General features: G+C 38.1%; 1 protein-coding gene across 1 annotated transcript in view; it reads right to left on the bottom strand.

Annotated features, from left to right (window-relative positions):
* The window catches only part of LOC140725868 (catenin alpha-2-like), a 212,821-nt gene that overhangs the window by 102,045 nt on the left and 94,847 nt on the right, over positions 1–15,929 (bottom strand). Inside the window, exon 2 of the mRNA XM_073041813.1 lies at positions 1,564–1,671. Within this exon, the coding sequence (XP_072897914.1) occupies positions 1,564–1,665 (102 nt within the window). The 5' untranslated portion in view covers positions 1,666–1,671. The remainder of the gene's footprint in view (positions 1–1,563; positions 1,672–15,929) is intronic.

Genomic DNA, 15,929 nt, shown 5'->3' with positions numbered 1-15,929 from the left:
AATGATAATATAGAAAAAATGTAAATCACAAATATATATATATATATAACCACATTTTTTAAAATGCTAAAACAGAATTAACATAAAAACAAAAAAAAGTGAAGTAGTGCTCATGGGTTAAATGTCTATTTGGGAATTAGATGGCAGAGGGAAAGAAGCTGCCTTCAGGCTTCTGTACCTCCTTCCTGATGGCAACAATGAGAAGAGGGCATGTCCTCAGTGATGGGGGTCCTTAATGATGGACACCACCTTTCTAAGGCACCACTCCTTTAAGATGTCTTGGATAGTACAGAGGGTGGTACCCAAGAAGAAGCTGACCAGTTTTACAAACTTCTGTAGTTTCTTTTGATCCTCTGCAGTACCACCCCATTCCAGACAGTGATGCAGTCTGTCAGAATGTTTTCCACAGTACATCTGCAGAAGTTGGAGTGTTTTAGATAACAAACCTAATGTCCTCAATCTCCAAATGAAATACAGCAGCTGTCTTGCCTTCTTTATAGCTGCATTGATATGTTGGAAACAATTTAGATCATCAGAGATCTTGACACTCAAAAAACTTGAAATTGCTCACTCTCTCCACTTGTGATCCCTCTATGAGGATTGGTTTGTGTACCTTCATCCTCCCCTTTCTAAAGTCCACAATCAGCTCTTTGGTCTTATTGAAGTTGAGTGCAAGGTTGTTGCCACAACACAACTCAACTAGCTGGTATATTTTGCTTCTGTATACTTACTCGTCTCCACCTGAGATTCTGCCAAAAATGGTTGTATCATCAGCAAATTTATAGATGACATTTGAGCAAAACCTAGCCACACAGTCATGGATATAGAGAGAGTAAAGCAGTGGACTAACCACACTGAGGTGCATCAGTGTTGATCGTCTATGAGGAGGAGATATTATTACTAATCCACAGAGAATGTGGTCTTCCGGTTAGGAAGTCATGGATCTAATTGCAGATGGAGATACAGAGGCCCAGGTTCTATAGCTTATCGATCAGGACAGTGGGAATTATAGTGTTAAACACTAAGCTATAAGTTAACAAACAGCGTCCTGACATAGGTGTTTGTATTATGCAGGTGATCTAAGGCCATTTGAAGAGCCAATGAGAGTGCATCTGTTGTAGACCTATTGTGACAACAGGCAAATTGCAGTGGGTCCAGGACTCAGAGGACAACATCAGCTACATGTGCAAGTGAGGTCATTCACATCCTCAACTCCAGAACCCAAAACAGAATTCTGTTCTGAGCTCTATCTCAGGAAAAAAATTACCAAAATAGACTAAGAAAAGAATTAAAGATTATTTCACTACTGTCCATGAGACTCACATCTTTGAAGTTTTACTAAGAGACCATATTTTTACAACAGAATTTAACTTTAAATATCTTCATAATCTCCATCTTTCCAATTAACATAGAACACTGTACCATTGGGCCAGACTGTTAACTTTGTTTATAAGTGAAACATGAAAAAATACAGATAAATGTGCAAGTTTTTTTTTGTAAGTGATAGTCATTTGAATGTTGCATCAGGAAAGCTGTTACTGAAATCAATTCTGAATTACTTACCTGAGTGACCAGCGGCTCTAGTAACTGTTCAACTGTCACAGTCCTTATTTCCAGACTTTTAGGATCCCATTTTAGCAGAATAGGTGAGGTTGCAGTTGTCATGGTTTACTGAAAAAAAAGAAAATTGATGTTTTATACACAAAAGCAGGAAAGCTTAGTTTTAGAAGTTATTTACCAAACAAATCTGTAATATTATATTTAATAATAAAAACTAATATTGTTAAATTACACTTTTAGGTAATACAAGGGAAAGCAGTAAGAGTTCAGAATAAAGTGTTACAGTTACAGAGAAAGTGTGGTGCTGATAGACATAAATGCAAGATCACAAGGTAGATTATGAGGTCCAGAAGTCTATCTGTCGTCCGGGATAAACACTGTCCTTGAGCCTAGTGGTACCTGCTGCATCTTTTGCCCAAAGGGAAGGGAGAAGAACACCTGGAGTGATTGGGTTCTTTGACTATGCTGGCTGCTTTACTAAGGCAGCAAGAATTGTAAACAGACAGCATGGAAAGGAGGCTGGTTTTCATGATGTGCTGAGGTGCGTACACAACTTTCTACCATTTCTTGCAGCCATGAGAAAAGCAGCTACCATACTAAGCCATGGTATAGTGCAACAATAAAAATTGGTGAGTGTCAAGGGAACTTGCCAAATATCTTTAACCTCTTGAGGAAGAAAGAAGTGTGGTGAGCCTCCTGGCTATAAGTTGATGTTTATCTACAAATTCACCATTGACATAACTGTTGTAAGCAGAATACCTGCGTCTCAATATCACCAAGACCAAGGAGATGGTGGTGGACTTTAGGAGATCTAGGCCTCATATGGAGCCAGTGATCATTAATGGAGAATGTGTGGAGCAGGTTAAGACCTACAAGTATCTGGGAGTACAGTTAGACGAGAAGCTAGACTGGACTGCCAACACAGATGCCTTGTGCAGGAAGGCACAGAGTCGACTGTACTTCCTAAGAAGGTTGGATTCATTCAATGTCTGTAGTGAGATGCTGAAGATGTTCTATAGGTCAGTTGTGGAGAGCGCCCTCTTCTTTGTGGTGGCGTGTTGGGGAGGAAGCATTAAGAAGAGGGACGCCTCACGTCTTAATAAGCTGGTAAGGAAGGCGGGCTCTGTTGTGGGCAAAGTACTGGAGAGTTTAACATCGGTAGCTGAGCGAAGGGCACTGAGTAGGCTACGGTCAATTATGGATAACTCTGAACATCCTCTACATAGCACCATCCAGAGACAGAGAAGCAGTTTCAGCGACAGGTTACTATCGATGCAATGCTCCTCAGACAGGATGAAGAGGTCAATACTCCCCAATGCCATTAGGCTTTACAATTCTACCGCCAGGACTTAAGAACTTTTTAAAAGCTATTATTAATGCTTTTTGAGATAGTGATTTAGATGCATATCATATTTTTTTTACTGAGTTAAGTATTGTATGTAATCAGTTTTGCTACAACAAGTGTATGGGACATTGGAAAAAAAGTTGAATTTCCCCATGGGGATGAATAAAGTATCTATCTATCTATCTATCTATCTATCAGTTGGTGACAAGGAAGCATCCATATCATTGTCCTACACACACAGAGCTTGTAAATGGAGGTCCAGCCTGATCACCAACTCCTCTACACTGTCTCTGAACCCCAACCTAACCCCTAACTCCTCTCTCTAGCCCCAAAACCATTCCTACAAAATTTAAAAAAACATCATCTTCTGGGCCACAACCTGGTCTTTGGCTGCAGTCTAGGTTTCTGGACTGCAGCTAGAAGCCAGCTTGAGCAGAAGATCTATTGGAATTTTTTGTCATAGTCATGAGTGCTGGCCTACCTACAGTAAGTACAAAGCACTCAATTATACTACCCAACAAATATATTTCCAAAGTCCTTCAAATTCAGTGGAAGGTTAAACAAACCTGGTCAATGGAATACTGAAACTTTAAAAAAAAAGTTATTTTAATTTAGTTTTACAGTTCCCTCACAAAAGCATGTGGCATCTAGGTTTTAACCTTTCCTCAATGACCACTGAATGTACTTAGCGTGCCAAAAATTTATCTACTTTATTTGTTTCTGTGGAACTTTCTGCTCCCACTGAAACAACTTAATGTGTCTCCTAACTTAGCGCCATCTCCCCGTAGGAATATACAAGTTTAGGCAAAGCTAAAATGTTTCAATTCCCTGAAATAAAAAAAAATTGCCTTTGTTTTCTGTCCCATGTCATCACTTATATCAATCTATATTCATATGATATAGGAGCAGAATTAGGCCATTTGGGCCATCGCTTCTGCACCTCCATTTCATCATGGCCGATCCATTTCCCTCTTGGCCCCAATATCCTGCCTTCTTCCCATATCCCCTAATATGCTGACTCTCCACAGCTGCATGTGGCAACAAATTTGACAGAGTCACCACTCTCTGGCTAAAAAAAATTCCTCCTCACCTCTTTTCTAAAAGGATGCCCTCTTTTCTGAGGGTGTGTCCTTTGGTCTTATACTCCCCAACTATAGGAAACCTTCTATCCAAATCGATTCTATCAAGGCCTTTTAACATTTAATAGGCTTCTATGAAGTCACCTCTCATTCCTCTGAATTCCAATGTGTACAGGCCAAGAGCCATCAAATGCTCTTCATATGACAAGCCTTTCAATCCTGGAATTATTTTTGTGAACTTCAGATAAGCAGCCCAAAGCCGCTCATAATATTCCAAGTGAGGCCTCACCAGTGCTTTACAAAGCCTCAAAATTACATCCTTTTTCTGGTCCTTTTGAAATGAATGCTAACTTTGCATTTGCCTTCCTCACCATCGACATAACCTGAAAAGTAACTTTCAGGGAATCCTGCACAAGGTCTCCCAAGTCCCTTTACTGCTCAGATTTTTGAATTTTCTCTCCATTGTCATTCAAATAATTCAAGTAATTATTCCACATTTGATAGCAATTCGTCAAATCTACCTATGGTTACTTACTTTCTGCCTAACTTACTGAATAATTGAGAATAATTTTCAATGTTTCAGTCAAAAAAAACCTTTGTAATCAAGAGGACTATGGAAATTTAAGCAATACATTTCCAGTTTTCTCATTTTTTTCCATGCTCATTTCCACCCCAGTGGATTAAGTCTAGTGGATTAAGTCTTACCTTAATCCACTATGTTTTGCACTATATTATGAAACCTTGTATTAGATGCTGATTCCAGACCTTGATTCATTTTGTATAGCTGACATTTTGTTCCCTTCACTCACTATTTAAACAATGACAAAAATGAATTAGAATTGGTGTATTATTATCACATGTACTAAGGTCCAGTGAATAGCTTGCCTTGCATACAGATCAAATCATTACACAGTACATTGGGGTAGTACAAGGTAAAAACAATAACAAAATACAAAACAAAGTGTAATAAAGAGAATGCACAGAGCAGGTAGACAATAAGGTGCAAGATCATTACTAGGTACAGTAGATGGTAGAAAAAACAGATTAAATATTAGCTTTATTTGTCACATGTACATTGAAACATGCAGAGAAAAGTGTAATTTGTGTGAATGAACAACCCAGTCTGAATATGGGTTGGAGGCAGCCCACAGGTGTCACCACGCTTCCCGTGCCAAAGCAGCATGACCACAACTTACTAACCCTAACCTATACATCTCTGGAATGTGGGAGGAAAGCCACACAGTTACAGTGAGCACATACAAACTCCTTACAGATAGTGGCAGAAATTAAATCTTGATTGCTGATGCTGCAAAGCATTATGCTAGCTACAATGCTGCCATGTGACAAGAGGTCAAAAGTCCACCTTATCATCCTACTGAAACTTTTAATTGTCCTATAACTGCAGGGTATAAGTTCTGCTTGGGCCTGGTGATACATGCTCTCAGTCTTTTGTATCTCCTGCCTGATGGAAGAATGGAAAAGAGAGAACATTCAAAGATTCACTTGATTATCAAAGTATGTATGCAGAATACAACTTTGCGATTTGCCTTCTCCAGATAGCCATAAAATACAGAAAACCACAGAGGAAGTTGAAAGAAAGACATCAATACCCTCCCATGAAAAGAAAAAGAAACAAAAACACTGACACCCCAAACCTCCCTATCCCCTCTCTTCCACAAAAACTAACAGATTGTCCACATGGAGAAAAAGTAAAAACATCAGACCCCAAACTCTCAGCCCACCAATAGGCAACAAGAAAGAATGGGCAAGAACATGAAAAGAATATATAGAACTGAAAGAGGCTAATATGAAATACAGTCCAGTGAGAATTTTGGTAACATCACCAAGAGCATCGGGACCCAGCAGCCCCTCCAACACAAGCAACTCGAACTAGCGGCCCCTCCAAAAGCAGCAACTCGAACACCTCTCCGAGGCAGCAACTTGAACCAGTGACACTTCTTGCTCTCCTCTGCATTTACCTCAATGCTTCAATCTTCCTTGACAATTTAATCGGCAAGAAATGTAGTCCATCATGCCCCTTCATTTTGTCTTTGAGCTCCTTCTCGTGGTAGTTCATGCTCATGTTTCTCTCCTGAAGATTTCTCAGGGACAGCAGCGCGCTCTCTCACTCAATCAAACTACAGACTAAGTCACAGGCTCCAACAGTTTCAAAAACAAAATTAAGATCTAAAGAATAACTAGATGTAAAAAACTAAAATGATTGACTATCTATAAGATGTCACCCAAGGAATTGTTGTTCGCCGCCACCATCTTGACCTGAATGTTCAGGGTGTGCGAATTCTTTGATTCGGCTGGCTCTTTACTGAAGCAATGAAAAATATAGACAGAATCCATGTAGGAGAAACTGATTTCTGTGATGTGCTGAATTGTGTCCACAGCTCTCTGCAGTTTCTTGCTATCACAGACAGTTGCCATACAAGCTGTGTTGTATCCCAACAGAATGCTTTAGAATCAGAATCATATATATACATACACATACACACTATCACTGACATATAATGTAAAATTTCTTGTTTTGTGGTAGCAGTACATAACAATACATTAAATATATTATGAATTACAATAATACATAAAAATAATAAGTCCAAAAAAAAATAGTAACAGTGAAAAAATATTCATGGTTTCATGAGCTGTTCAAAAATTTAATGGTGGAGGGAATGAAGCTGTTCCTAAAACATTAAGTATGCATCTGCAGGTTCCTGTACCTCCTCACTGATGGTAGTAACGAGAAAAGGGCATGCCCTGGATGGTGGTGGTCTTTAATGATAGATGTTGCCTTTTTAAGGCATCACCTTTTGGAGATGTCCTCGAAGCTAGGAGCAACCTCATCATCACAGCTTGTATACAAATACGTTTAATTCACCAACCATTTTCTTAATTGTAGTTAATATTCTTAATAAGATTATTGCACTTTGTTAGGATAATCCTTGACTGATATAGAGCATGAAATGCAAAAGGGATCAGATAATTATGTTAGTCTGGGTCTCAGGAGAGCCATCTTCAGCCTTGGTATTGTTTTGGATACAAATGTGTTATCAATGGACAGTCACTGTTCCAAACAATGACTTGCATAGAAATTGCTTCACACCTGTTGTTTTTTGCTGCTCTATGTTTTGCCTTAATGATAATTTGACTTCAGTAAAAAATTGAAGAATATGAATGGAATAGAATTATTCAAAGCATGTTATTTTTCCCGTCATGTCTGCCACTGTCCAAAAGGGTGGAAACCAGCCTAATAACTCTCTTCAGCATTATGTCAAAAGTCCTGAAGGTCATACTTAGTCAAATACACATTCATGGACTTATAAATGGAACAAAGCTCCCTTCAGTAATGAACTCAAGATGACTACTACTTTCTGGAGGGAACATAATTTTCCTCAGTTCTCCATGAATCCCTGAAGAACTTGATCAGGACTGAGTCAAGGAATTTTCAATGTATACCACAGAACATGATACACCTTGGACCCATGCATTCCCCCTTTGCTGAAGGTAAGTGGAGTTAATAGAGAATTTGTTCAGTATGAAAATAAGACCATAGGAGCAGAATTAAGCCACTCAGCCCACCAAGTCTGCTCCACCATTCCATCATGGCTATGCCTCTCAACCTCATTCTCCTGACTTTTCTCCGTAACTTTTAATGCCCTTACTAATCAAGAAACTATCAAACTCTGCTTTAAATATATCCAATAACTTGGTCTCTACTGACATCTGTGGTAATGAATTCCACAGATACATCTCCCTCCAGCTAAAGAAATTCCTCCTCATCTCTGTTGAAAAGGGATATCCTTCTGAGGTTATGCTCTCTAGTCCTAGAATCACCCACTATAGGAAATATCCTCTCCACATCCACTCTGTCTAGACCTTTCAAATATTCAACAGGTTTTATTGAAATACCCCCATTCTTCTAAACTCCAGCAAGTACACAGCCAGAGCCAGCAAATGCTCCTCTTATGTTAATACTTTCAACCCCAGAATCATTCTCCTAAACCTCTCCTGGACTCTCTCAATGCTAGCAAATCACATCTTAAACAAGGGGCCCAAAACTGCTCACAATATTCCAAGTGCAGTCTGACCAATGATTTATAAAGCCTCAGCATTACACCCTTGCTCTTTATATTCTAGTCCTCTCAAAATGAATGCTAATATTGCATTTGCCTTTTCTTTCTTTTCTGCTACCTCCCTCCCTTCTTAAAGAGTGGAGTGACATTTACATTTTCCCAGCCCTCCAGAACCATTCAAGAATCCAATGATCCTTTAAATTATTATGAGAGGCATTGATTGTGTGGATAGTTGGAGGCTTTTTCCCCAGGGCTGAAATGGCTGCCACAAGAGGGCGCAGGTTTAAGGTGCTGGGGAATAGATACAGAGGAGATGACAGGGGTAAGTGTTTTTTTTATATATAAACGCAGAGAGTGGTGAATGCATGGAATAGGCTGCCGGCAATGGTGGTGGAGACGGATACGATAAGGTCTTTTAAGAGACTTTTGGATAAGTACATGGTGCTTAGAAAAATAGAGGGTTATGGGTAATCCTAGTAATTCCTAAAGTAGGGACATGTTCAGCACAACTTTGTGCACTGAAAGCCCTGTACTTTGCTGTAGGTTTTCTATGTTTCTAATGTCTCCACAATCTCCTCAGATATACCTTTCAAAACTCTGGGGTTTAGTCCATAGTCCATTTAGTCCAGGTGACTTATCTACCTTCAAATCTTTCAGTTCCCAAGTACCTTCTCCTTAGATACTACACTCACTTTTTCCCCAACACTCGAGAATTTCTGACATACTGCTAGTGTCTTCCACTGTGAAGACAGATGCAAGATACTATTAATATCATTTCACATTTCTTTGTCCCCTATTACTACCTGTCCAAATCCACTCTTGCCTCATCCTCCATTAAGAAAACTTCTTCATCATTGAGATGTACCTATACTATGCATTCTGAACTGCCCCAAAAATTCTAGATATTGCTGTTCTGCCATCATCCCTGCTAGTGCCCCCTTCCAATTAACTTTGGCCAGCTCCTTTCTCATGCCTCTATAATTCCTTTTACTCCACTGGAATACTGATGCATCTGACTTTAACATCTCCCTCTCAAGTTGAAGTGGTGAATTCTATCATATTATGATCAATGGCTCCTAAGGATTGTTCTACCTTAAGCTCCCTAATCAAATCTGTTCATTATACAATACCCAATCCAAAATTTCCTTTCCCCTAGTGGGCCTAACCAATAGGTGCTCTAAATAGTCAACTCAATGACATTCTACAAATTTGTTCTCTTGGAATCCAGCACCAACCGATTTCTCCAATCTAACTGTATATTTAATTCCCTAATGTCTATTGTAGGACATAGGAGTATAATTAAGCCATTTGGCCCATTGACTTTGCTCAACTGTTCAATAGCAATGCAGGGGTTCAACCTGAGTGAGAAGAATGACAAAATAATAAAAGACAGTGGAGAGGTATGTGGTAGGCAATGGTTAAAGCCAGATGCACCTCCATGCATGATAAGACACTATATCCAAACAACAAAGGGATATGTGGCACACATCATCATGTCAATGACTTGGCTGAAAGAATTGAAGGCTTTACAGCTAAATTTGCGGATGATACAAAGATAGGTGGAGGGACAGTTAGTGTTGAGAAAGCAGGGTGACTACAGAAGAACAGATTGGGAGAATGGACAAAGAAGTGGGAGAGTTGACATAGCGTTAGGTTATAGTAATGTCTTTCACTTTGGAAGAGGGAATAAAGGTGTAGGCTATTTTCTAAATGAAGAGAAAATTTAGAAATCAGAGGTGCAAAGGAACTTGGGACTCCTCGTAAAGGATTCCCTAAAGGTTAACTTGCAAGTTGATGGTAAGAAAGGAAGATGCAATGTTACCATTCATTTCGACAGGATTAGAATACAAAAATAATGATGTAATATTGAGGCTTTGTAGGGCATTGGAGTATTGAGAGTAGTTTTGGGTCACTTATCTAAGAAAAGATGTGCTGACATTGGAGTGGGTCCAGAGGAGGTACATGAGAATGATTCCATGAATGAAAGGATTAATATATGAGGAGTGTTTGATGGCTCTGGCTTTGTACTCATTGAAGTTCAGAACAATGAGGGGTGATCTCATTGAAACCTATCAATTATTGAAAAGTTGAAAGAGAGTGGATGTGGAGAGGATGTTCCTTACAGTGGGTGAGCTTAGGACCAGAGGAAACAGCCTCAGAACTGAGGGACGTCCCTTTAGAACAGAGATAAAGAGGAATTTCTTTAGCCATAGGGTAATGAATCTGTGGAATTTATTGCCACAGACAGCAGCAGAGACATTGGGTATATTTAAAGCAAAGTTTGATAGGTTCTTGATAAGTAATGACATAAAAGATTATGGGGAGAAGCCAAGAAGCCAATTGGGAGAGATCAGCCACGATGGAATGTTGGGAGTAGACTCAATGTGCTGAATGGCCTAATTTTGTTTGTATGCTTTACATATAACAAGTACCAGGCTGAATATACCAAATGGAAAAGAACTATGGAAAGAAAAATAAGATGGCCAAAGAAAGCAAATAGGAATAGGAAATAGCATAAGAGGAACCAAGAGGTGTTCTTGTAAATAGATAAAAAGGTAGATTCAGTCCAATTATATATACAGTCAGAGGGTTTTGCAGAAATACAAAATTAATGTTCTGGTATTTCCCCAAAGAGAATACTGCCAAAATTTTGGAAGGATATAATGGGTGAAATGAAGTTTGACATTTTGAAGTTTGTATTTTAAAGTTCGGCAATGCTTAAATTCAATGCCACCTTGGCTGAACAGGATATATCCTGAATTGCTAAAGGGAAGGAATCTGCGGAGAACTGAAGGTCATGGCATAATTTTCAAAACATTCCTACATATGTGGGAGGTCTTGTAGTTGAATGTAACAATTGTGACTTTGTTCAAAAAGAGGTGCAAGGACATGCACAACAAACAACAACATGCAACAAAATTGTAACAATTTCCCATAATATGATGAAGTGAAAATATTAGAAACATGGAAAAATAATGAGGTGCGTAGAAAAATAAATTAAAGAGTGTCTGGGTACATTTAACTCTGCCATGGATAGTCCCAAGCCAGCTGTGAAAGGAGTAGGGTTGGGCACAAGGCCAACAGAATAAAACACCAACAGTAGCTCCAGATACCTCATCTGTAGGAGAGTAAGGATAAGATGGGCTTCACCTTGGAACATCGTGAAAGACTGCCCCAGGACAGAGGACCCTGGCAATCTGTTGGCCTATGCTTCAGTAGGAATGATGGGCTTAAGACAGAGACTTAAAAAAATATTCTGCACAATTCCAATAAGAAGTGTCATGCAGTTAAATATTGGTAAAATCCAGAACACAGCAACTTTGCATACATGAACAATATGAAAGTCTGGATTTGAAATTTGGGCAGATTTTTATTTCTAATACAAAAACCTGAGTAAACACAGCAACAGAACTGCAACATGCAAAATTCATCAGCTGTGAGATTATCAATCTCACTAAACTGAAAAATAGTAAGTCTTATTCACTTAGAGAACAATTAGGTTTGATCATCCATTGAACATAAGTAGCCAAAACTCAAACAGCATTGTTTGTCCTCACTGAAATCGAATACAGCCCGGAACATGTGCCTGGTCAGATTTTGTTAAAGAATGCGCTGGTAGGGTTAATATTGGTGAAATAAGTGTTTGTGGTACACTTAGATTTCCAGAAGCTCTTCAATAATTTCTCATACGGAGGTTGATAAGAGCACATGGAATGGGAAGCAATGTACTAGTTATGGATTGAGAATTGCTTAACACAGAAGCAAAGAGGGGATTAATTATCTTTATTATATGAAAAGGGGCATAGATGTCCTCATCCACAAATCACTGAAAGCTAAAGTGCTGGTACGGTAAACAATTAGGAAGGTAAAAGCTATTTTGGCTTTTGCTACAAGACAATTTATGTATAGAAGTAAAGATGCCTTAATGCAGTTACCTAGGGCTTTGGTGACATTGGAGCTGAAGGATTGTTTAGCTTTGGACTCTTAATCTGAAAAGCGATATACGTGCCTCAGAGAGAATGCAAGAAAGAATCACCATGTTGCCATACAAGGACACCTAGTAGTCCATGCAGCTATTGTCTGGAGTTTAGAAGAATGTGAAGTGAATTCTCAACCCATTGAGAAGAATCAGGCCATTGTTTCCTGAACTATTACTTATTTCTGATCTCTCATCTACAGCCTCCAACCTCATAGTTTCCCAGGCCTGTAACTGCCAATTTTTACCTCCTACCCAAGGTCCACAGATCTCAACCTAGGTGCACTGAACTTGTGCGTGTATACCTCGACACCATTTTGTCTTTGGTTCAGTCCCTTCCCATCTATATCTGTGGCATTTCACTTGGTCTCCATTACTTTGACTTTCAGTTCTCAGCCCTGACTGCCTTATTTTCACTATGACCATCCAGACCCTACACATTTCCATCCCAAATCTAAAAGGCCTTAAGGCTCCTAACCTGTTCCATCCACCCCCACCCTCACCCTCCTCCATCTCTTTTGGTTCCTCAAACTTTCTCCAAACCAAAGATGTAGCTGTGAGTACTTGCAAGAGCTCCAGTTAAGCCTGCCTTCTAGCAGCTATGTAGAACAGTCCACGTTCCAAGCCTACACTGGTAACACTCCCCAAATCTAATTTTAAAAAGTCTCAGCCTAAAATACCAACTATTTATTTATCTCAATAGATGCTGCCTGGTCTGCTGAATTCCTCTAGTATTTTGTGTGTGTTGTTCAGGATGGATACACAGGGGATATTTCCCTTGACTAAAGAGTTTGAAATTAAAGTTCACAATCACAACATAATGGATAAGGCATTTAGGATTGAGGTAAGAACAAATTTGTTCCCTTGGGTGATGAATTTTTTGAAATTTGCTAATCCATAGGGCTGTGGAGAGTCTGTCATTGTTATTTAAAAAAAGAGATCAACAAATTTCTGAATATTAGGCAAATTAAATACGGGGATAGTGCAGGAAATTGGAGCTTAGGCGGAGAACTAGTTATGACCTTGTTCAATGGTGGAACAGACGCAAAGCTCCATGTCCTAATATACTACTGCTCATGCAGATGAAGGTCACAAATACTCACAGCTTCTGGCCTCAGGATCAATCCAGGCTACCAATAATGAACTCTCCAAACAGCTCAAAATTTGTTATTTATTACTGTTTTAGGAAAATCAGCTGGACTCCATATTGAAGGATGAAAATCACCTACTTCAGTTCTAAGGGGTAAGCAGTGATCTGATGGTGCTGTAAACTTCCCCAAATGAAAAGCATTACACATCTGTTCCAACAAAGTCTTTCTTGAGAACCTGCTGCAGTATGTTGTAGAAGCCGGCAAGAACATTGTAATTGTTCTAGAATAATGAAACTGTATTTCAATTAGTTCAATAATATTTACATGAATCTTTCAGTATGTGTGCAAACATCACAAAATTCACAGTCATGGTAATTAATAACATGCCAATAATATGATGAACAGCTGTTAACACTGGTTACTAGATGGTTGATGTCACATCATCAAGCATATTTTTCAGATAATTGGCATCTCCAATATTTAATTCAGCAATTAAGAATTTTGTTTTCCCCAAATGCCAGTATTACAACTACTGTTCATATTTATGATATATATATTGACACAAATTATAGTACACCAGACAAAATTTCAATAACCTGGTGATAGCTCCATAGCTAAAGTTGTAATATATAGTAAGGAAGATGGACTTCAGGAATACATATTGATTGTCAAAAGTGGGAAAGTGGAAATTTAAATTTAATACTGGTGTATGAAGATGCTCATTTGACAAAAGGAATGGAGAAACAAACACTAAAAACTGTTTTAAGCTAGCTGTTGTGCAAAGTAAATCAAAATTTATTTGTGTTAATGTTGACATTGATGTTATTTCGTATCATTCCGGAAATATAAACTCATGAAGAGAGACACATCTAAAACAGGTCCTTTGGTCCACCAAGAAATAAATATTTGTGATGAACTCCTCTGCTATTCTTTAAATGATATCCCAAGAGCTTTGAGATCTACCAGAGGAGGTCAGATAGATTCAGAAGATCACATCTCTAAAGGGGAAGCACTACTTTCGATACTGAACTGTCAGATTAAGTAAATTCACAAGCTTAGAATGCTACTACTGAGCCACAAATGACAAAAGTGAAGGAGAAGTTAATTTTCACCTCTTGTAAAGAGATTCTTTAACTTTCACACTACAATGTACTATAACATGACATCTGGATTGCCTACAGCAAGAATAATATAATGTATTTCATACTAATTATTTGATCATTAAGTTCCTGTCGAGATACAAAGAGCAGAAACATTAAACCATGCAACATATAGTACTATTTAGATACTAAACTACATTATATGCCAATTTAAACCCTCAAGATGTAATTATTCTGCATTCAGGTCAGTGTACTTAAGGTATTCATGTGCCAGAAAGCAAAACAATAATGAGGGTTTTAAGTATAATTAACTTTACAAAGCATTGGAATTTTCAGCTCCAGGACAAAGTTATAGTCATCTTTAGTTAGTTTTATTGATATTGAAAGCTCTGTTATATGGCACACAAAGGTACTTAAATGAATCTATTAATTAAGAGTCAGCCCAGCCATTCATTTATTGTGATCCCTCTTTCACCACACACATTCTATTGGCCCATCTGTTCCACCAGCCCAATCCCTCTTGTATCCGCACTCCCTCTGAAATGCCAGATACCAGAGTAATCAACTTCTAAAATGCCAGAAAACCAAACTTTACCTGCAGTATTAAAAAATATAAAATGTCATGAAGATCCAGGAGAAATATACATCATAAATGAGTAAATAATTTGTTTGTAATGATGCAGAATAAGGCAAGTAAAGGGAAACATACATAAAGCTGGAGGCAGCATCTATGTAAGGAAACAGATGGCTACTGTTTCAAATCAAGACCCTTCAAAGGCAAATAAATATATGGTTGCAATACCAGATTCTCAATACTTTCATTGGGCGAATCAGCAAATACACCATAAAAATATTTTAGAATTGTTTATTTATAAACAATTTCTAGCTCAAAAATGATTCACATCTTTGTGCATCTTTGCCTCTCAACTACATAGTTTTATAATCCATAAGTATACTCATTCATGGTGTTATCAAGATACATTCATGCTATTGAAAAATTAATTAAGTCTGTAAAGCTTTTCCACCATGCCGCAAGAAAAAAATGTTTATGAAGTGTCACTCAAGAGTCTCTCAATACGTTTCCTGTGGGTTTGGTACGTGCATGCTGAAGAAACACATTGTTCAGTATTTTGTACATAGACATGTTAATTGTGTATACAACTTAGCCCCCACTCCCAAAAAATAGTTTGTCTTAAAATCTTCACATGATAACTGTGAATGAGAAAGGATCTGTACAAGGATGCCATGACACGAATTAAATGTACCATTGCACAGTATCCTTAATAGTGTTAGCTGACAAGTCAAACTCCCTTTACATGCAAAAAAAAATCATTCTGAAATATCTATTAAAAAATGTTTCCTTTTTCAATACATTTTCTAATTAGTCTGATGAATACAAAATAAAAGCATAAATTTGAGCATTTTTTCTGGTTCTGCTTTGGTATTAATTATACATTTTTATTCAAAAAGCATTAAAGTACCCTGATCAATGAAATGTTAGTTAATGTAAAACAATAAAGTGAGAAACAGCATCAGGAATATGCTATATGGCCTCTAAAGTCTCCTCCACCATTTCATCAGATCTTGGCTGCACTTCCATCTTCTTTCCTCGTTCCTATTATATATGAAATTTTAAATTTCATTCTTCAAAATATTCACTAATTCAGCTTGTTCAGGTCTCTCGGGAAGAATTCATGAG

This window comes from Hemitrygon akajei, chromosome 4 (assembly GCF_048418815.1).
Source record: "Hemitrygon akajei chromosome 4, sHemAka1.3, whole genome shotgun sequence".
In the NCBI taxonomy this organism is placed as follows: domain Eukaryota; kingdom Metazoa; phylum Chordata; class Chondrichthyes; order Myliobatiformes; family Dasyatidae; genus Hemitrygon; species Hemitrygon akajei.
Note: the sequence above shows the minus strand (reverse complement) of the source record. Positions and strands in the feature narration are given on the sequence as shown.